At 38.3% G+C, this 22,885-nt stretch overlaps 5 protein-coding genes across 5 annotated transcripts; 2 read left to right on the forward strand and 3 right to left on the reverse strand.

The window, feature by feature from the left end:
• Window positions 1–9,368: 9,368 nt before the first annotated feature.
• On the reverse strand, window positions 9,369–9,845 carry C922_00482 (hypothetical protein; the record flags this gene model as incomplete). The annotated part of the gene is made up of 1 exon (XM_008816098.1): window positions 9,369–9,845. The coding sequence occupies one exon, from the start codon at window positions 9,843–9,845 to the stop codon at window positions 9,369–9,371; it is 477 nt and encodes a 158-aa protein (XP_008814320.1).
• Window positions 9,846–11,601: 1,756 nt separating this feature from the next.
• On the reverse strand, window positions 11,602–15,464 carry C922_00483 (hypothetical protein; the record flags this gene model as incomplete). Its single annotated transcript, XM_008816099.1, has 3 exons — window positions 11,602–11,713; window positions 11,819–11,937; window positions 12,093–15,464. 3 exons carry the CDS (start codon window positions 15,462–15,464, stop codon window positions 11,602–11,604), a joined length of 3,603 nt encoding a protein of 1,200 aa, XP_008814321.1.
• A 1,538-nt stretch (window positions 15,465–17,002) lies between these two features.
• On the forward strand, window positions 17,003–17,914 carry C922_00484 (hypothetical protein; the record flags this gene model as incomplete). The annotated part of the gene is made up of 1 exon (XM_008816100.1): window positions 17,003–17,914. The coding sequence occupies one exon, from the start codon at window positions 17,003–17,005 to the stop codon at window positions 17,912–17,914; it is 912 nt and encodes a 303-aa protein (XP_008814322.1).
• A 460-nt stretch (window positions 17,915–18,374) lies between these two features.
• Window positions 18,375–18,792, reverse strand: C922_00485 (hypothetical protein; the record flags this gene model as incomplete). The annotated part of the gene is made up of 2 exons (XM_008816101.1): window positions 18,375–18,539; window positions 18,685–18,792. 2 exons carry the CDS (start codon window positions 18,790–18,792, stop codon window positions 18,375–18,377), a joined length of 273 nt encoding a protein of 90 aa, XP_008814323.1.
• Window positions 18,793–21,034: 2,242 nt separating this feature from the next.
• Window positions 21,035–22,522, forward strand: C922_00486 (hypothetical protein; the record flags this gene model as incomplete). Its single annotated transcript, XM_008816102.1, has 1 exon — window positions 21,035–22,522. One exon carries the CDS (start codon window positions 21,035–21,037, stop codon window positions 22,520–22,522), a length of 1,488 nt encoding a protein of 495 aa, XP_008814324.1.
• Between the last annotated feature and the right edge of the window lie 363 nt (window positions 22,523–22,885).

A 22,885-nucleotide genomic window follows, 5' to 3' on the forward strand; every position in this document is an offset into this window, starting at 1 on the left:
CGTTATAATTCCACCACTTCACTATTCCATAGCTCATACTTTTAATTTAAGCAATTATCTTCATATTCATAGAATGAATAAATCCTTATGATGTCAACATGGGCTCATTGAGGCTTGTTCTTTTGAGCGAACATGGTCCATCTGTCTTAACACATATATATTATAACTAGAGCAGGTGTTCCTTCTGTTTATTAAGATTGTAGGTAGAATTCACAACGCAATAAAATATATATACATCTTTCCTCATAAGGGTCAATTTCTTCAGTGATATAAAGATATTGCCGGGGACATACAATATATTGAGATTTGTTCAATATATTTCCTAATAGTCAGTTGCAATGGGATTCTAAACCCACCTTGAGATATATCTTTTGTGGAAAAATCTCCACTATCATATTAACAACAGGAAAATGTGGTTTATGGGAAAAATTCCACATAAACAAAGTAAGAAAAAGTTCCTAAGAAAAAAATCTTTCGCTCATCCTGCGAAGTAAACTATGTCAGTGTTAGCGTCCATGAAATCACTATAAGCTTATGAATCCTGTACTTCACGGATCGATTCTTACAGCGATCGCTTAGAATCCAAAAGATACTCTGGCGTTGTTACGAGTAGGTCTCTATTCTTAGAATTCTCCTTATTTGATCAAATTGGTTTTTCTTCTTAATTCCTATAGCGCCACATATGTTTATAACGATCTAGAAACGGTAAGATACTGAATGTAGTGGCGGGGACATACATGACCAGATCAAGATTCGTGCTTCCAAGGAAATTAAAACAGACGATATACTTTATCCTTACATCAATTTCCAATTTCAACTTCTTAGGATTCTTGGATACTTTAGAATGCAATAGGGTACATCCATGAATTTTGTGTCGTCCAAAAACTTTCCTTATAGTATGAATTTGTAGCACAATATAACACCCACATGGATCAATTCCTCAAAAGAAATATGCTTACTCTGTCTGTAGGATACTTCTACATGCCATTATTGTGCACGAATTCTTCGTCCCTGAAAAAACATCACAGTAACAATACAACATGGACAGTATCTTTTCCACCGTACACATGTATCTCTTCAGCTTTCTCGTAATGAAGATTCCGTCCTATTATGGTGATTACTTGGTACAGGACACATACATACCTTCATATTCGGCACTATTCTAACACAACCCCATCATTTACAGATAACATTCATTTTTCCTGCTCATCTTCAATATTGACGGACCTTGATCACGGAACACAGGTAGTAAGTAGGGGACATCTCATGAATAGTTTATATAACAGAAAAGAACTGCTCATTCTGTTCTTACTATACAATGTGGCAACACGAAAATGACAACTTATCCTTCTTCTGGCGTTCAATCGAAATCGCAGATATAGAGATCCATTATATATACTCTGTTGCTCTTCTTTAGGGGAGAGGAAACTTAAAATTCCTCCTTTGTACTACTATAATCATTAGCATCAGCGGAGGTCGAAAGATATAGAGGTCACGTTCAAATTGTAGACGACGCTTTCTTTTCTTCTGTCTTTGAAACCATTACATATATTTCCCTGTACGTCCTATAAGGGCGCTACTTTTCCTTTCTCTAAAGATAAATGATCTTCTTTCCATTCACTTGCAGATATGTCTGTTCATATTTACCCGCATCCTCACTTAGGTCCCCGGTAGGTATCCTTTTTTTTTTTTTAGATTTTCCGCTGTAAGGGATCTAACTAGATACTGCCACATTGGTGATGCTCTATCTGCAGCACTTAGCACATAATCGGAGTCCGAGCTATTTAGGGGACATATCGATTTTTATATCTCTATGCATACATATCCTTGCATATGTCTATGAAAAGAATTTTTCACGTAATCTTTATTATTAAGATGGCACTCTTCCTTTATGGTGATTACGGTTTCTGCGATGCTTTCGTATTCTGTAGTTTATATCTTAAGCGTCATTTTTTGATACCATAGTAATAAAATATTTCGATTTTATGATGCGTTCCAAATGTTCTCATATTTATGTTAAATGTATAGAATTTGGAGAGACATATGAAGAGATACATGAATAATTATATCGAAGTGTTGTCACAGGGATATGGTGAAAACACTATGATTACTGAATAAAAAAAGTAAAAATAAAGGAAATTAATTACTAAGAAGATGGAAGTAAGCGTAGTTAAAGTATTTCGTATGGAATTCCTCTCGCTACTCTTATTAAAAGAAGCACTACTATGGATGGTTTGCGTCAATGCGTAGGTTACACATGTGCAAAACGTTGTATCATACATATGAATGAGCAGATATAAGTTCTTGCCTCTACGATTTCGCATTACGGGGAAATATACTTGAGTTGAGAATTAAAAACGGGGAAATTATTAAAACAAGATAGGAATATAATACTTCAGAGGTCACATTATATGTTGAAAGAGTCTTATATGTTCTTTTTTACTTTAGGAATGTCTGCCCAGCATTGACATAGAAACATAATTATTCTTTTCTGTTATCTCATTTACAATGAAAGTACAGCTGTCACTATATTTCCTATGAAGATAACATAAAGAACTGAAGTAGAAAATTATGGTAGCTGTGATAAATACTAAAGTATTTCCTTTTTCTTATGTACTAAGCAACCTTAGAATGGACTGTTCAGATTTCTCTCTTTTTTCTTTTCGGCAGTGCTATTACTTATATTTTAAAAATACTGTTGTGCACTAATCTATTTCTAGAAGTATATGACTTTACTAACTGAGAAATGTAAGAAAAGTACCTTTCTTGGGGGATATATTTAATTATTGAATATAGCGCCCCCTTCTCTGTGATATGTGCCTTAAAACGAATAATGGATAATGTTCTATTATGAATTTAATTTTTTGAAGACAAAGGAACTTCCGAATACTTAATACTGGATTCCAGAGACAATTCCAAGGATCAACATGATAAGAACACTCTAACTTTTCACGTATTTGAAGAAGAAATGGGCAGAAACCGTTGCATAAATTTGGATTGTGATGGATTCTATAGTAATTGAAAATTACATGAAGGCCGATTTCTCATAATAGATAGAACTTGTTTAATATGAAATGTTATTCATTTCCCATCGTGTGGCATCTTTGGGACCATAATAAAGCGATGATATTTACTTTTCTCCTTTTAGGTTGTGGTGAAATTGTGAGAAGAATCTAGAAAAGGATTCTGTTCATAGAGTGCTGTATAATATTGATGTTTCAAGGAAAGTGAATATTCTCCAGGAAGATAGAAACTCTTTGGGATCTTTAACGTTGATATGATTTTCAGGGAGTCGCATACCGGAGTATATGTGTTTCTTATGAGGGAAAAGATTACGCATATGCGGAATTATAAAGCGGAGGCTGGATATTCTGAATAGGTACTTTTCTATGCCTTCTGCTGTGAATTTCTGGAGAATAGAAAACAAATAATTATTTCATATTGTACAGAAGAGAGTGATCGGCGCCTCAGCGGTCCATGGGAATTAGCAGAAACTTTATCACTACAACTCATATTATCCTTTCCACGACGTCCTATATTATTTTAAGTGAAAGATCGTATTTATGAATTTTAAGTGCTCCTTCCTTCTCTGCAATATTGGACATAATATAAGTGTTATCTATACTATCTTCAAGAACGACGCGTGTGAATTCTTATTCGCTTTCTAAAATAGGTTTACAAGATATGCGGAATATTCGGAAAACTATCTGAATTTATTATACAAGAAGATGCCTGTACAAAATAGTCTTTTTCCGTATAATATAATTTCAGTAAAGCAGGAGAGCGTGGATACACTAAATAAAGCAGAAAGGGTAAATTTCCATATTTTAATAAGACGTGTTTGAAATATTTTATTATCGGGACCAAAGGAAAATCATGTGAATTGGATGTAAATGTTTTTCAGCTAAAATGGACACTTAACTACTGGAATGACTGATTTCTATTTTCATTCTTCAGCATAGTCTTACGCAATATTCCCCTTTTAACATAAAATATAGGGAATTCATTGGAAACTGGGGCTATAGTACTGAAATCAGTAATGTGTGTGATGTACGAGAGATTACTATTGTAGAAACTACGAGAAAATTTTAGAGTGGACTGGTCGGAAATTTTCCGTATATATATGACATAAGGGAAGTAGACAAGAGAAAGAAAGATAAGTGCTGACTATAGAAGTGGTACACATAAAATAGGGAGTGATAATTTGTTGAGAATAATAGGTATCCCAATCATATAAAGGTTATTATAACAGATTCCTTAGAATGTCCCTGAGCGTTTCGGTTCAGCTTTAGGGTCCTATCTAAAGAGCAGTATTGGCAAATGCAAATGGGTCCTCAGGGATGACTATTGTAAAGGGATCCTAATTGCCTGATGTGTCTTCATGTACTTGGACTATTATGATATAGTGGAGATACTTATTCGAAGAATAGTGATATATGTAAAGATGATGAATCGCATGCAAAGCATTATTGTGTGAAAAGTGGGAATGTCTCTGCACTCTCCTATGTGAAGGCTCCAGAAGATATGGCTCAGTGTGCCATAATGTAAGGGAAAGTGCTCAGTGAGCAATATTGATATTGGTTGGGCACTATTATTCCAGGACTGTCTTTCACTCTGCATTACAGCTGTGTGAAAAGTACGCATGTGTGTGAGATACATCTACTCATAGTGAACCACTGGTCCCGATAATACTGCGCTTACGGTTAATGCTTCAGGATTTGAGCTTCAAGGGTTATCTGTGTTGTATGCGTCAGCGGGTTTCGCGTTCTTCGTACCAGACTGCCGCATACTATTCTATAATAGGCGGGGAAAACAAGGGAGGAACTATGAGGAGAATAAGTGAAAATGCGGCTAATGATGCACAAGCATGTATCTGCAGATGAATGAGAAAGAATTTATCCAATCTTAAAAGATTAAAGAATTGCACATTTGTATAAATCTCCGAGAAAATATTGGTAGTGCTTTCAGAAACGAAAAAAAAGAAAAAAAAAAAAACGATCCCTTAGAAATCTGAAAGTGACCCTAAGACTTTCCGTTCCATCATGATTATAATGATTATCATAGTCCAATGGAGAAATATTAAGTTCTTTTACCTCTAAAAGGGAGCCGCAGGTTACATACGAGATATCAACCGATCAGCGATTCAGATTAGACATTAGAAGAGGGATAAATAGGCATATTCCGGTGGCTACATGGTACAATAAGAAGAAAATTTACGGTTCTGTCTCTCTCTGTGAACTATCCATGAGAAGCCTTCTACTTGCTACATACGTTCTGTGAGGAAGTCCTTCTCTTTTCTTAAGATCAGTCCAAGTAATTAACACCATGTGTATCGTATCTGCATGACGGATGCTGAAGCTGCCTGCTAATGGGGTAGGTAATTAGAGGACCCTCCCTGTGCATGGACATGTTACTGTCCATTCTCACATAAATATAATAATTTTGGATTTCTAAGATATGGATTCTTCGGTGAAGAACGAATATTTTTACGTTGCGGACAAAATAATATTGTATGAGTTCATGTAACAGCGCCCACTTGCAACCGAGGAAGGAAATCAGCATATGTGATTGACTAAAGTCACATTCTAGTGTGTAGCTGTGCTAATCTATATTCTCCCAGCTAGACACAGTGAAAGCGAATAAAATCGAAGTTGCACATTCGAAGGGTTTATAAGTCCATCTATTCAAGTAGACAAAATATTGTGAAAGAATTTCAACATGTCTGGGATTATAAGGATGCCACTGCGTTTCTATTCTTAATTAAACTGGGCTGATTGAGCAATTATTACAAATATGAGAAGGTACCAGGACCGTCCTCGTTATATCTCCCATTATCAAGGAAAGTATCCCCCGTTTGAAGTATCAGTATCGTATTAAGGATATATCCAGACACCTGTGGAGGAGGTTTTCTGACCTCATACTGAAGCTCTTTTCTTCCATTTTCTGTCCATTTTCCTTAATTACATCTTCCGTATGGTCATCGTATCATGAAGTAGATTTTCGTGTTTTTTCTTTCTTTTTTTTTGCTTAAGGTGCCTCCTTGCTTTTATAATTCTATGTTTTCGTCTGCACATGACATGTTTAATTTAATAGTTCTGTTCCTAAGATATTTCTGCAGAGGGGGACACTTATGTTATGCTTCCCTAAGTTGACTCCACGTAGGGGACTGAGACTTATTTGCTGGCTCTTATGGTGCTTCCCCCTTCCTCTATTTTATGTATACGTACTTTCTTTTTTTGGTTCCTCATATAATTGTTGAGAATGACTAGTGTGATGAAGAAATATTCTCGAGGATAACTTCATTTGATGGAATACGAAAGGATCATTCAGTTTTTAATGGAGATAAGTTACTATTAGGAAGCTTGGGATTGTCCGTAAGAAACTCTATAAGCATTACGATAGTAATTCCTGTAATTAAATCTCAGGCGAAACCAAGCCTTTTTGGATCCAGTGTAGACGTAGTAAGCGAGAGTGACGTTACATTAAACAACCAAAGTAGTTACTACGTTTATGAGCATAGATACATGTAGTATTTTAACCAACATGGCTACTCCGCTTTGGGATTAGTTACATAGAGGAGGGTGTATCAGATGACTTTGGGAAGCTGCGCCAGAATCTAGAGGAGTTGTAGGATTTCATCAGTGATCTAATACACCCTATTAGGAGTATTCAAGATAGCTTAAATCGTTGCAATGTTGCTGAAGGGGGGTCGCAGTTTGCCATTTCGAGATGACAAAATATGTGGGAGAGGAGGTTATACTACTTCCGTGGTCGATTTAATTCGGAGGACGAAGTACCGTCCTAAGAATGGTACAAATATTAAGAAAGTCCCAAATAGAAAATAAACGACTAAATATCAAAGAGTGCATCTGCATCCCTCTTGTCATAATTTTCCAGAAGCTACCATTCGGAAGTTTCTTTTTATTTTGGCCCGTTCGCTTCCTCAGCTGCAGGTTCATTCGTGATTGATTTGACACGCTGAGACCCATTACCACATATCCGTATAATGTCTATTCATATATTAAATATTTTATTTAGTCCGATAAAATGCAATATACAGAGACAATGAGGTCTAAATTTTGCTGGGGATGTTCGAAAGCAATCGTCAATTTAGACATTGACATATAACAGATACGTAATTATTCTCTGTATGGGTCATTCAATCTAGGAATGACACTTTTTGTTGCTATGACGCAGCCCTAATGTTCTGCTAGTGATGCAATGTAAGCAGTAGGACCACAGACACACTCGTGAATATACAGCGTACTACTCTTCGTGATCCGCGGAATCAGAGGATTTCGAAGAAGAATCCTGAGTCGATTATGAGTCTGTCGTCAGAAGTTAGCAATACATACAGGTAAAGGGGTGGGCTGGAAGAAAACAATGAGTATGCTATGGTCACCATAGGAAGTGTTTCTCTCTGAGGAAATAAATTAACATGTTTCTTTTCTGAGCAGGTATGCATCCGCCTGCAATTAACACGTGTGTAGCCATAGGAGCGCATATTTGTGTCCACCCTGGGGGGGACGTTGTGTGAGAGGCGTGCCTTGTTTCCTCATCTTCCTCTGTTGACGGGTGTTGATCATTTTATTGTGTTTTCTTTTTTTCTTCATACTCATTTTAATTTGTTCGCAGTATGGATTAAGAGGATAATTTTCCGCTAGGCACATTCCTCCTCTTAAGATGTGCTTTGGGGGTTCCTTTCCTGACACTTTAACCTTCACGTAAAAATGCGGAATGTCAAGAAGGAATAAGGCCTGTTTGAGGATGCGACAGCGATGTGGCAACAGCGTGCCACTAACGCCTTTATTGCTTGGTCTATTATTTCTATGCTTCCCACCTCACATTCTGTACAAGAGGCATAGGACTTCAGAAAAATTTACAGTTATCTCTTGTGACAGGTTTGCACATGCTTCCCTTTCATATTTTTATCAATAGGTGGAGGTAAAAGAGGGCATAGTAAAGACACCCTAAAGTGATGAATCACGAACGCATCCGAAATCCCTGAAGAAGACACGAACGAGAAAGACACAGCTAGACTACTGAATTATCACTTCTAAATGTTAATCAGGGCTGGATGATAGTATTAATGTTTATTCAAGTCGACCTGATAAGTCATAAGGTTGGCGATGCCTCTGCCCTGTAGTAAACCAGGTTTTATACAGTACCATAGACAGATAGAAGTGAATTCTCAGTTTCTGCAATTAAGCATCCCTTGGTGTGTAGCTTTTGGGGGCACTCAGTATATTTTCCTTAAGTGACGCAGTGTATGTGGGGGAAGAGAGTTTTCATTTAATGTTTCCTTGCTCTATTCCTATATCCTCCTGAGTATCTCGTCCTGATATAGCAATAGATTCCGATAACACGGACTCATTCAACCGAAGAAGACAAGCCTACATATCTATTAATAGTTCAAGTGAATTATTTTTTCACAGTAATAGAACGGGCACCACCAATGACATACGGGTAACGAGGTGTGACAGCATCAAGGGGGGTGTAATTGGAACTCCGAGAAAAGCGTCATCACATTTCTAAAGTATAAATGTATTTGTCTTTGTGCACGCCGCATATTATAAACAGAAGACACAACACAGATTACACCAGTAAGGTTCCTCCAGTCTTCCTGAATTCCTGTTAATGTCTCATCACGAATGAAGCAGTCTATTTTACTTCCCAGATGGGCTGTACGCTTAAATGAGAGGATAAGATATTTCGCTTAATTGGGATGTATACCTTTGAGAGATGTAATTACATCCCTATTGTGATATATATTTTTAGGGGTGAATGATGAAACCAAGTCGCCTGAATTTTCTTTGCGGTCTTTCAAATATCAATGGATTAGCATGCTTCCACCCCCGAATTATGTTTGAAGGGCAGTGACATTTGGCGCGTACTATGAATGAATATTACATGAAGAGCGAAAACCCTTAGGTTGCAGAAGTGGATTCTCCTAGTTTACTGCACCGCGATGAATATATAGAGTGCTCATTCGTGAACAATGAGGAGCGTAGAATCTAATAGACAATCAACAAGCCGGAACTCTTATGAGAAAGTATCCACCCTTCAAAATAGATTCTGAAGCAGTAACATGGAGAAGGTTTCTTTAATTAAAGATTATAAAGAAAAAAAAAAAAGAAAAGAAAAGGATAAAAAAAAGGCAGAAACAAAAAAAAGAAGAAAAAAAAAAGAAAGAAAAAAGAAAAAAAAAAGGGAAAAGAAAGAAGAAAATTTTTTTTACACATATGACCACATTTTCCTTTTTTTCACAAAACTACGTTTTGTTTAAGATTGTGCAGCAGGGGGGGGGGGATAAAAAGCCTTATAAAAAACCTGCTACACTCCCTTTTAGCAATTTGGGTGAAACCAAATTAGTAGTCGTCACTGTCTTCATCTTCCTCCTCGTTCTGTTGATTTTCATCATCATTTTCAGCGTAGAAGCTGTTTGAATCTCCGCGCTCATTTTCTTCGGCCTTTGCGTTATTTTCGTTATTCTCGCCGTCTTCGCCATTGTCGTCATTCTCGATATTTCTATTATTTGCCTCTTCCTTCTCTCTTGCCTCTTCGGATTCTTCGACAACTCTTTGGGCCGCTTCCTTACTCTCAAATCCAACCCAGGCCCATCCGTCATCATTAGCTCCAGGTTCGTAGAAGTAAACTTGCATGGCTCCGTACTGCTCAAGGGAGTTTTTAAACTGATCCATGGTGACGCCTGTTTTTATGTTCTTTATAAAAACCCTCGTGTCAGCTGCAGTTAGGGTTATGTCATGTTGAGCCTTGGTCAGGAAGGTGTTGATGGTGGAGGGTCTTTGGGTTGCCTGGACCCCGCAGAGGTGTGTAAAGGCCATTTTTTATCAACGAAAGGCGGGAAAAAAAAGGAAAAACTCGAGCGACAAATGGATAGAAGAACGAAACTGAGATGTGCGCCCACTGCGTTTGGAGTTAAATGGAGTAAGGTCAAATAAAAATGATAAGAGTTCACTTGGAGAAATTCGCTTGGGTGAAACAATTAACTTGCAGTCACGTAAGGTCGCGTTCGAACTTTGTCAAATATTTTTCCAAATCAAAAGACAATTTAATAGTGCTAATTATGTGTGAGTGTTAAGGGGGCAATTTTTTTATGAAAGAAATCAAATTATGTTAAAAGGTGAGAACTGCGTAGAGAAAAAATAAATAACAAAATGAAACAAAAAAAAAGAAGCATAACGGAACAGAACAAAAAAGAAAAAAGTGGTGAAACGAAAAAATAGAAAATTTATAAACACACACGCGTTTACACTTGTGTACAGTTGCGAACTGTTTGGTACAGTTCTGTAAAATTAATTTAACAATTTTGCAGAATAGATGGAATTAATTTGCTGACTTTTCCTCACCACAACGATTGACTGAAAATGGCTGTTTTGCTGGCCGCAACTTTCACGTTTGTTTTTTTTTTTTTTTTCCATTTTGGCTTTTTGACTGCCACGGCATCTTTGCCCGTCTTGGCTGTTTTGACCGCGTCGGTTGCTTCGCCTGCGCGGCTGTTTTTCTTCTTTTACCCTTTTTTTTTTGTGTATATAAAAAAAAATTTTTTCATTAATACAGCCAATTTTTTAATCTGTTAAAGCTCCGTTTTTTACTATGTATCTGTGTACACACGGAAAGGAAAAAATTGAATGAAACTTCTTTATGGTTACTCGTTTTATCCCTCCTTTTCCAATACGCCCTCTTTTGCGTGTTAAATGTGTACATAACTGTCAAGGGTGGCAACTCCCCGTTCGAGGTGAAAAGAAAGTTGGAAAAAAAAAACGTCCTGTGCACACTTAGTTCGATCCCCTAATGTGTGCACTATCTGTAAAGCTACGCCATGTGGAATTACCTACAAATTATACCCTGCAACACACAGCTAGCCAAATGTTGTGGTAAAAAAAAAAAAAAAAGAAAACAAGCTATTTATCCACAACGGCATGTTAAATTCCCCCCTTATGCAGCACTTTTTTTTCCACACAGGTTAAAAATGTTACATGTTTCTTCTTAAGGTAAAGCGAGTTCATTCCTTTTGCCATCAATTCGGGAAAGCTTTCACATGGCAGAACACGAAAAAATAAATTAAAAAGGGATGAAAATGATCCCCACGGGCTATAACGAGTTGCTAAAAAGGCTTGAGAAAGAAATAGTAAAAAAACATAAGCGCTTACATAAACTTCTTAATATGCGCAATATTTTACAAAAAGGGATCTATTTCCTCAAGAAAATTTGCGTAAAATGGATTAACTAATCAATCATATAACCAGTCTCAAATTCTTTCTCATAATATTTTATAAGTACATCATTTGGGGGTGTAATCTAAAAACGGGTACATTCATCTTGCACATATGCACGTTCATGTATTGGTACGATTAATGGATGAACAAATAGGGGGGACAATTCCTCTTCAATTCGCAAAATTGATGACAACTGTAAGCTAGTTTAAAAGGTGTGGGGTGGCTCACATGTCGGCCATTTCGCTATAAAATTTTCCCCTAAGGACAATTTATAATGCTAAGATGGGCCTGCCACATCTTCACGCATACTACTCTTTGGTTAACTATAGGTTTTCAAAAATGCTTACTCCCTAAAGATTCTTCATTTTATAATCTTCTTAATTTGCGACAATTCAGTTACCTCCTGCTGACTCATGTCCTTGTACTGCCTCAGAATCGACTCGATAATGTGCCTTAACTGGTATTCTAAGGTTCTAAAAAAAAAAAAAAAAGAAGAAAAATAATGAAATATATTTACAAGTCTGCTGGCCCATTTTGCATTTTCAAATTTTCCAAACGGAAAAAAGCACTGGTTTTACCCTGTGTTCTCCTCGACGTAATGCGCCTTGATAACATGATACAAGAATTTGACGGCGGCTACTTGTTTGGAAATCAGCTTGTCAACTACATCTTTGATGGTGCACTTTTGTGCTATACTCTGCATGGGGGTGGGTGCGAAAAAAAAAAAAAAAAGGCGATGTCGGGGTGGCTGTTTAGGGGGCAAAAAAAAGGGGAGAATACATATGCACACGTATGTACACAGGTGTATACGCTGACGCCGATTTTCGGAGGCGCCGCGTCGCCCAAGCATACCTCTAAGGAGCGTATCTCCTTAACTTTTGCCTCGTACGACTCAACGAATCTGCCCTTTACAAAGAGAAGAAAAGAAAAGGCGTTCCAGTAGGAGTCACACTCAGAAATGTAAGCCGATATGGTGCCCATGGTTGTAACAACTTTGTCCAGATAACTCAATCCATTTTTATTCGGAATTAGGGTCGGTTTGTCATTTACAATAAGATCAGAGATGTATTCATAGATCCAAGGCTGTATCTGTTTGACTTGATTCTTTTGACATAAAGTGATCATTGCCAAGCAGAAACTATCGACGTCATTTTGCATAATGGACAATTTAAGATATGTATCCCAATATTTCCACTCATTATTGTCAACCTTGACAGCTTGATTTATACAGATCTTTGCAGCTTTGTATATTCCTTTTTTCAAATACAGGTAGGCCAAATTTCCATAAGCCTTTGCAGAATCTTCATTCGTCATGCTGACCATACGTGTGAATGCTTTTACAGATTCATCGATTTTTTCCATTTTCATGTACGAGCAACCTAGGATAAACCATATGTCTGGAAAAAGGGGAGATATTTCTAGAGCCTTTTCTAAATATTCACAACACGGCATGTACATTTCCTTACGGTAGTAAAAATTCCCAATAAATCTGGCCGCTTTCGCATATTTACAATTTGACAGCTTCCATGCCTCTATGTAATAATTCAAGGCATTACTCCTGTCAACCAATCCGTATAAACATAACAAAGCGGGAGTTCTTTTTCTTTGTAGGAGATGATCTAGCAACTCTTTTGCTTCTTCTTTTCTATCTGCTTGAATCAAACAGGTGATGGCTTCTTCCCATAATTTCAAATCCTTAAAAAGGTTGAAAGCGGACACTACGGATCCCGTTTTCACCATAACATTTCCTATTTCTCTCTTCAGTTCCCAAGTGGTTGGATAGTACACATCGAAAAGGAATTTTACCCTTTCTCCCCCGTGTGGTTCCATATTGTATGTCTCTTTCAGTAACTCATTTAGCTGTGCAGCAGCCCTATCTACGGTCTTCAATCGAAACGTTTCACATTTGCACTTATACCATAGAATACACGAGTGCAGTAGCCAATTCTGATATTTTATCTGTAACAAATTGTTGTTTCTAGTTGTTATCCCATTTTGGTCCTCCTCCCTCGATTCCACATGTACATCATAGCATTTGAGGCACCTAGATATAACTGCACTTAACTTCTCGAATTTTATTTCGTCGTAGTGTGGATTGAATCTAATCATGGAATAGCAGAAGTTGATCAAGGTTATCTGTTCATCGAATGTTAATATTTTAAAATAGTTATTTTGTGAATCCATAAAGTATGGTTCTTCTAATATGTCTGTATCTGGGTCGAGGTCTTTTAATTTCCACAGTACTTTTCCGTTTGGATTTGTTTTACTCGGTTGGTCACTATTTGGTGAGCACTCATCTGTGTCAATGTTGCTGAGCGTTTTGCCTCCTGTGGAGGTGCACCCTTCGGGGGAATTTTCTTCCCCCATGCGACTGGCATAATGAGGAATCAACTTCAAGCCCTTTTGGTCAATCTCTTCCCCATTTTGTGCTTCCCTTTTTTTGGAAGTCATTTTATTTATATGTTCTCCCCCTAAATTTTCTACTTCTGGGCTTATTTCATCCACTTCTTTTCCGCCAATGTAGCAGTTTCCTTGCCCCCCGCGCTCCTCCATAGTCACCTTCTGCGAAGTGGCTAAACTGAATGGAGCTGCCTCACCTGCGTCGTCTTCCCTATTTTCACTCTCCTCCTTATGCGGATCCCCACGCTTGGTATCTCTATACCTACGAAGCGCTTCTCCTCCCTTCTCATGATCAATAATTCGGTAGTCACTCCTCAATATGTCGTACTCACTGAGAGGCTCTATTTCTTTCAAAATTACAGACGTATTGTCCTCCTCCTGTCCCCTCTTCGCCTTCAACACTAAAATGGTGGCAGGTATCTTCTGGTACTTTCTCTTTATTCCCATTCTTCCAGTGAAGGAATAGCTAAACTGACTCATCTCCGCAAGAACGTCGAGTACCCTCTGGTAGGCATAAGTATAATTGTAGAAGGCCAAGTATATGGAAAAGTTAGATAATGCACAAATTTGAAAATTTTGCGACATGTAATTTTCACAAAAGAGGTCGCAATTTTGCAAGTCCTTTTCATTTTGTCTCAAATGGGCAAAAATTTCTGGGACTTGTCCAATGACATTTATTTCTTGATCAATTAGTTCAAAATCGCTGGTCAGTAGTTTCACGTTTTTAAATATCCTAAGTGGAATGTCCACTACGTGGATTTTCAAGGAATAAAACCAGTCGTTACTAGATGAAGGAAACAGTCTCTGCCATATGAAGTAGATTCTGGCTTTCCACAAATATTTGCTTCTAACAAAATGTAAGAGCTTCGTCTCATTGTATTGTTTTTTTTTCTCTTCTTTTTGGTTCACCCCGACTGGCTGTTCCTTCTCAGGCACACACGTGATTTGCGGCGTGGAAGTATTGCCATCTTCAGACTTTTTGCCCCCCCTGTTCGGTGTCCCCTCCTCGAAATAGCAGTACTCATTTGAGCACATAATCGGCTGATCGGTCTGATTAAAATTGTTCACTAGGTCTAGCAAAATTACGGATAAACAGAAGGCATTCATCACTTCACAGTGGGCATATGTAGTCTCCCCCTCAAGCGATAAAAATTCCAAACATGAATTTAAAAACTCTTCATTTTTTACTTTCATCGTTTGGATGAATTTGCAGAAATGATTGTCTTCGTGGCATCCATGTGATGTTTGCACTTTCTCCTTTTCGCTGTCCCTCGTGGTGGGTGGAGGCCCTGTCCAGTTGTATTGCAAGAACATATTCAGAAATGCGTAGCAGCAGAGGAGAATCTTTATTTCGTGAAGGAACGTAAAGCAAACCTGAAAAAAAAAACCTTTATTGGCATTCGGGTTTTCCCTTTGTTCCTCCGTCTTGGGGCGCCATCTACTCTTTATATCTACCTTTTCGCAAGAAACATAACAGAATAATTCCTTCTTCACCAGGCTAATACTGTTGGTGCTGTCACTTTTAAGCGTATCAAAGATGAACTGAAATATGTCTCGTGCCCATGGGTCAACGATGCACTCCTTATGGTTCCCTGCTTTAATCAACTTTAAAAAGTGGAACAAGTTTCTAACTTGAGATGTCAACTCTTCCGTTTCACAGTCTACTCCACTCGTTTTTGTTGGCGCTTTTTCCGCATGGCTCCTACACAAATTGACCAGTTTTGCCGTTATCTCTGTCTCTTCTTTTTCGTAAAATGCATCATTTTCTGGGCTCAGGTAAATCAGCTCTTCTACAGACCACAAGATGGATTTCAATTCTTCCATTGGGGGAAAGAAGTCTATGGAACTTTTTCTTTTTAAATTGGCAGCCAAAAATAAAGTAACCTAGCCAGAAGGCTACTTTCAAAAATGGGAAAATATCCTCCAAAGGGGAAGAATCATTGGAAAAGTGAGTCCAATTTTAACTGGGGCTTGGCCTACAAAAGAATGCCTCCTGTTGTGCTAGGCGTTTGCGGAACTGGTGGAAGAGGCGAACGTTTTTTTTTTTTCAAGATGGGACAGTTCGCAGCTTTTTACTTGTCCGTTCCACTTTCTCGCGATAAGAATGTTGGCAAGTTTGGTATGCCATCGCGGTTGCGAAATGGGGGGTAAGAAATTTTTCTCTATGTTTTTCTTCTATTCTTTTTTTTTTTTTTATTTTTTCCTTCTATTTTTTTTTTCCTCTTCTTTTCCTTTTTATTTCTCCCCTTCTGATGCGCCATTCCCTCTGCAATTTGGAACCGCTCAGCTGTGTTTGCTGTCACCTTGGAGTCGCAGGGCCGGGGTGTCATTCTGACGTGGTTGATTTGCTTCATGACTTGATTTTATCCCCTTCTACAAATCTTCCATTTGTCAGATTATTCCTCGCGTGGGGTAACCCCATATGGGTTTTCACCATTCACGCAAGCTCCCAGGGAATAAGAAAACGATTTCATCGAGATGTTCTACTGTTTATGTGTGGTTCACATTCTCCAAATGCTTACCTCTGCGCATGCCTTCACAATTAAAGGGTGGGAAGTGCGTTAGCGCTAAGATTTTGCGGCCCCTATTTTTGCGGCCCCATTTTGCCGCATTGCTTATACTACGCTCTGGCATGTGTTAAACAGGCGAAGAGGTGAATTAAAAAAAATACATTTTCACTTGCCCAGTTCGAAGAAGCACAGAAGAGGTTTCATCCATACATTCACCCTTCTACCAGGCCATATGTAGCTCGGTTATAGTACAGCGAATGAGTAAAGGGAACCGGCGAAGTGGTGATTTCCCCCCGTTTTCAGGGAACGCTTTGTGCCGGTGGGCTCCTTACAAAGCTGTACCGCTATTCATAATGGGCAGTTCACACTTCTATAAGTAATAGGAGGTGAATGTTTGGGACTATTAAATTAGCCCGCACCACCACCTGCACACACAAACAATACCGCTCCTAAACGTGCATATATGGATCTACATATATTTTTATACTCTGACACATCAACACGTTTACGCTACGTGGGGACCGACTGAGCAATGCCATGGTCATAACTGAGGGTGATGAATGACCTAATTGCAGAGTACGCGAACAGGGAGGGGGAGAGCGAACGTTCCAGAGAGATGCACATCTTTTTCTATCCTTGCTGATGCTGCAAATGAACACGGAAGAGAGACTCATCAGTTAAATACACACAGAGGCGAGGACATCCCTGGTGTGTAACCTGGACTGTCTATCGGCTCGGAACAGCTGCACAACACATATCCAAATGGTAACTCCTACAGCAGAAATTTAATGAGAGTGGCCCCATTTTTTCGCCCTTTTTTTTGAAAGGAGAACTTCCCTCCCCCTTCAAAAAATGAACATCCTCAGTAGAGCGTTTAAACGAAATAACCTCCACGTAGTACTAGCACCAAAGGATCACCATGTACCCTTCATTAGATGCGCAAAACGATATGAATCCAGGGTGAAGGCCCACAGATATACAGGCATAACTTCGATAAAGACGCATGCCCAGAAAACGGAGTGGTATTTAAAAGCGGAAAGAGATTTCCTGGCGGAACGGAATCATATACCAAACGGGTTCATAGGCCTATGGCAATACGATGACATAAAGCACCTAAGAAAAAATATCATAAATATGCTACATCTCAATTGTGCCAACAGCAAACAATTACATAAATATAGAAAGTTGTGTATAAGACGATATCTCCAGAGAAGACCATTCGATACTGGAAGCGCACCTGTTCAAATTGGATGCTTAACGGAAAAGATCCTAAATTTAAGGGCTCACTTAATTCTCAGATGTAAGGATCATCCGAAAAAAAGAACCATGTCCATTTGGCTAGCTAGAAGACAAAAATTGATGAAGTACCTATACAAAACAGATTTCGAATTATACAAACATACATGCAATTTGCTAAAAATTAAATGTATATTATTTGCCATCCCAGATTCAAGAGATCGATCCAAAGCCATCAATGCCGCTGCTGTGGATGGAGACCGATGTAAATTTCTAATTAGGCAGAAATTATGGAAAGGAAAATATAGACCCAGACCTATGAAAGATCCCAAAGGACAAACCATTAGATACACCAGACATCCCATAGAGCAACCTCCATCCGATTATGCACTTCCCAAGGAGTATAAACCGCAGTTTTCAAATTCGTGGCCCTATGGAGTTAAGGAAAATTATCAAAAAGGGATCTACACTGTGTATAATCCTACGGCCCCTGGGTTGGGTTACTGTCCCGTCCCTATGCTGTTTTAGCGGCGTAGCAAGTATGGGTAGCACACTTTGCATAGCTACGCTCTTTGAGCGGTCACTTGCATTCTGTGCACCGTTAACAGATGTGCTCCTCAAGAACTGCTTGCAAACTTTTTTTTTTTAAAAACAAAATGGTTTATATGTTCATGTGACTTGTGAGCAAAGTGCTCTCTATACACCTCTCAATTGTTCCTTTTTTTTTTTCTCTCCGGATTGGTGTAAATAAAGAAGTTTCTTCTTAGCGCTGGCCTATCGGCGCAACTTCTTCTCGGACAAAAAAAAGGCAAAAAATGAAAGCAAACAAAATGGAAGCAACCAAAATGAAAAGAATGGGCTAGCGGAATAGCAGAGTGGCGGAGTAGCGCAATGTGGCAGCGACTAAGCGGCACTTGCGCAATGCGGTTTTAGCAATTCCGCGACAATTCCGCCCCACTTATCCCCCAACCAGTGCGACTCCTTCTCTTCATTTAGTCACCAGGGGCTTATCCACGTGGTACATGTTGTGCACCACCGTTTGTCTCCTCAGCATGTTAAGATATTCCCGGCAGTCGTTCTCAAACGCCTTCAGTTTTTCATCGCTGTGGTTCACATGGTTGCTGCTAAAAAATTCTCGGAAGGTATCCTTGGCCTGTGGAAAGAGAAGAAATATATGTTAGAGGTCAGGCATCTATCTTCTTCTTTGCAAATTTATCTGCAGCTGGAGTGTACGCTGCTTCCCTTCCAAAGAAAATAGTGACCCATTTTGTGGGGAAATTTTGTTATGCGCTATTAACCTTGTTCGTGAAGTAGACACTGTAGTTTATGTTTTCAAATTTGGAAGCTTCACTTAGGATGTGACGATAAAGAACTTTCATATTTTTTAGGTTATTCATCTTCATCATCCTTGAGCGCGTAAAAGTTCCTACACACATGCGCATACATATAGATGCGTGTGCGCTTCAAAATTTGGGAATGGCTAACTTGTTTGAAATATCCCCCCAGGAGTATCGCGCCTCTTTATGTGATTTTTACAACACAGACGAGGTTCTTTTTATTTCCCCACGCCCCCCCTGTCGCGGAGGTCTCTGCCTTCAGTGTGTTGAATGGCTATCTTGAGCCAAACGTAGCTTCACTTCTGCAGGAGCTTCGATTCATTTGTGGATGGCTCCCGTTTGGCTGCCACAAAATTAATTTCGGCTTCCTTGCGTGACCATCCTTTGTAATTTTCATAAAACAGCACAGTCTCGCCGGGCCATCACTGGTCGCATAAACGGTCACAACGTCTTAGGTTTTTTTTTTTTTTTTGCTTCACTTTGCTATGCCGCGTTTTCCTTTGTTATGTTGTTGTTGTGCCATTTTGTTATTTTATTTTTCCATTTTGCTACTTTATTATTTTTTCTTTTTTTTCCATATTGTTATATTATTTTTTCTTTTTTTTCCATATTGTTATATTATTTTTTCCTTTTTTTTTTCCGTTGCGCCCATTTTGCAACAATTTGTGCGTGCCCGAAAACTTTGGTACCCGCCTCCGAAATTTCGAAGCGTCCACAAAATGGGTACATTTAAGGAGGAAACGTGGCTCCCGTGCAGAATAGGAAAATTTACTCATTATGCCTTATGTGACGGTATTTTGAGGCATCGCATTTTTAATTGCGATGCCTAACCCCCATGGTAGCCATATGTACCCAATGGGAAAATGAAAGTCCGCAATTTGACCCGGTGCCACTCTGTACATACTGAAAGGAATGATAGCAGCGCCGTCATTCTTAAAACAGTGTGAAAAAGATCAAAGCTTCTTCCTTACGCGAAAGGTTAGACTTTTTTTTTTAAATGAGGACTTAAACCATACAATTTGAAATTTTTCTTTGGCCACTCGTACGTAGATGTGACAGGTTATCCGGTTTACCCAACTGTGTAGGGAACATATGTAACCACCACTTTCTGATTAACTGTTGGGGGAAAGTAATACGCCAAAAATGGTGAAGTAAAATGGCACACAAAAGGAATGGCGACAGGGTACAGTGCATAAAATTAATCTCCCGTTGCACCCGTCCCCCCACTCACCATGATTGCCCCCCTGTATCGGCGGCGAGACCCCCACACTCTTATATGTCCGCGATACGAAATAAAGCAAAATGAAACAATAAATGAGTGAAAAAAGGAAGAGACAGAATAATCGCACATATATATTTTTTTCTCTTATTACATCCTATATGCTTTTATCTTTATAGTTTTTTCACCATCCCACATACTTCAAATGTGTATAGGGACAAATGCCGCGCTAACCTCTCAGCGATGCTTATTGCAGACATCCCAATTGCGATAAGGTTGGATGGCCTACATACATGTCTGTATTTTTGTTTGCTTATTGCAAAAAGGGAAAAATGCTAATTTTGTGTATAATGAGATATGGGCATACAACGCTACATCCATGTGTGTGCGTCTGGGAAAACTCACATATGTATTATACCCATTGAGACCTCCTCATTTTTTCATTTTAAGACTTTCAAAGGACGGGATGTGGAGTCCAATCGGTACTGCCGCTTAAAGGGGCGGAGCGATACCCTTACACTTTGAGAAAAAAAAAAAAAAAAAGACAAAAAAATATGGAAGCAAAAAAGGGGCACAGAAATGACAAAATGGAGAAAAAAGAAAGAGAGAAAAAAAAACACACTTTTAAAGCCGAAAATTATTTTCATCGCCTAAAAACATAACAATAATTCATTCACATTTTTGCGAAGCTGTTGAAAATAATGCCAAGCATCACCTTTGCAATGTTTTTTACGAATATTCTTAGATCTCAATAGGGGAAGACATAAAAAAGGAAATTCCCTTTTTCGTCAAACTCGCATTTTTTACCATTTCTCAATTGCACCAACAGGCGACGGTTTGAAATAGAGGACCGAGAGAGCACTCTCCCACCGATACTCCCACATTGGCATTACCACTACTAATTGTTCACCCCGGCAGTGACAAGGGCATATATTTCCTTTGGAATTCCTGGGTGAAGAATAGAGTACCGACTTTTCTGCAAAGCTTCCCCTCACCTCCTCCATAGATGTGACGGATTTGCAGGAAGCCCTTAAGCGTATGACATCCACGCACCCGCGTCCACAGTGACCTTACCTTCACAAGCACAATTAAATGAGACGATACAATGAGAACAGAATCAATGCGAGGATCCAGAGAGAGCAGAAGAACGAATACGCTCGAGAAAGAATACAAAACGATTTGAAATTAGACACATATAGCAAAATACAGGGAATATCCATAGACAAAGCTGACGCAGCGCAAACGAAGAAGCAACAAGAAGAGTCATTTAAAAGAGAAAATGCAATTGAAGAAAGTCAACTTGACAAAAAAGGCAATAATTCCAATGGAGGGGATGAACAGCAATATTTCACATCCCTACAATTTGACAGCGAGAAAATTAAAGAAAATCGATTGAGAAAATGTGAATTGCTAAATGAGAAGAAAAAGAAAGAAAAAGAAATAGCAGATGAAGCACTGCGACAGAAAGCCATAGAACAAACATTACAAAATGACGAAGGATATAAACAATTAAAAGGAAAATTAGAAGAAATAGCCACGTTAAAAGTGAGGGAGAATCAAATCCGTGATGCGAAATTTTGCAAAATAAAAGAAACAGAAGATGAAGAAAAACGAACTGAAAAACAAAGGGAAGATTTACTCAAAAAGGAAGAATTGGAAGAAGAGAAAAAGAAAAAAGAAAATTATGAAAAAATTATGGAAACCAAAATGGAATTACAACAACAAATAAAAGAAAATCTGAACAAGAAGAAGAACAAATTTTATGGAAATGTACAAGAAAGAAACGATATCGAAAATATAGTTAAAAATTACAATGAAGAAGAAAAAAAAAAAAAGGAAGAAGAATTGTTAAAGCAGAAGAAGCTACTAAAAGAATTTCAAGAACAAATTGAATTAAAAAATAAAAAAAAACAACTTGAAAAAAAAAAAGAATTAGAAGAGGAACTAAAAGATCAAGAATATATTAAACAGAAGGAAGAAAAAATTAAAAACTTAGAAAAGAAAAAACAAGAAAAATGTCTAGAGAAACAAAGAGTTGTCAACGAATTGGCACATAAAGAATATCTCATAAATAAAGAAAAAGAAACTCTCGACGAACTGCTAAATAAAGTGTACATTGAAGAACACGACTTTAAGGAAAAACAGAAAGAAATTAAAGAAAATGAAAAAAAGTTACAACTCAAAAATGAAATGCTAAAACAGTTGGAGATTGACATCCAATTAAAGGAACAAAAAAGACAAAAGGAAAAAGAAGACGACGAAAAAAGAAAAATTGATCTACTTGAAGAAAAAAAAAAATTAGACAAAATTGATCAATACACTGATAAAAAAAGGAAAGAAAAATTATTACAATATAGGAAAGAAATATACGAAACCTTCCAACAGAAGAAGGATGCAGTCAAAAACGAGCGGTTACAGGAACAAATCGAAAAGAACAAACTTATCGAGGACCAAAAGCAGTACGAAGAACTCATAAACAAGGAGAAGATGAAGCTCCTCCAGAGATACAGCAAAGACATTTTGGAAAATCTGCCTGAAGATGCCTACGACAGCTTGAAAAAGAAGAACATCATTACGTAGGGGGGGCCGTCTAGCGCGCAGGTCGACGTGGTGATTGGCGCATCTGGCAGCCACGCTTACCCTTTCACAGGGGTTACGACAATGCGCTATTTGAAAAAATTGCAAGTGCACGAAAAAAAAAGGGAGAATTGCCACATGAAGGGTGACGCATCAAAGATGGGGGGTTAAATTGTGGAGGGTTAAAATGAGGAGGGTTAGCATGTGTATGGTTAAAATATGGAGGGTTAAGCATGTGTAGGGTTAATATATGGAGGCCAAAATTGGGAGCCAAGAAATGGAAGCCAACATATGCGGGCAAACATATGTGGACCCAAAAATGAGAGCCAGAAGTCACAAATAAGCATCTACATGTGTAAACTCTCT

Source organism: Plasmodium inui (genome assembly GCF_000524495.1).
Source record: "Plasmodium inui San Antonio 1 unplaced genomic scaffold supercont1.2, whole genome shotgun sequence".
Classification (NCBI taxonomy): Eukaryota; Apicomplexa; class Aconoidasida; order Haemosporida; family Plasmodiidae; genus Plasmodium; species Plasmodium inui.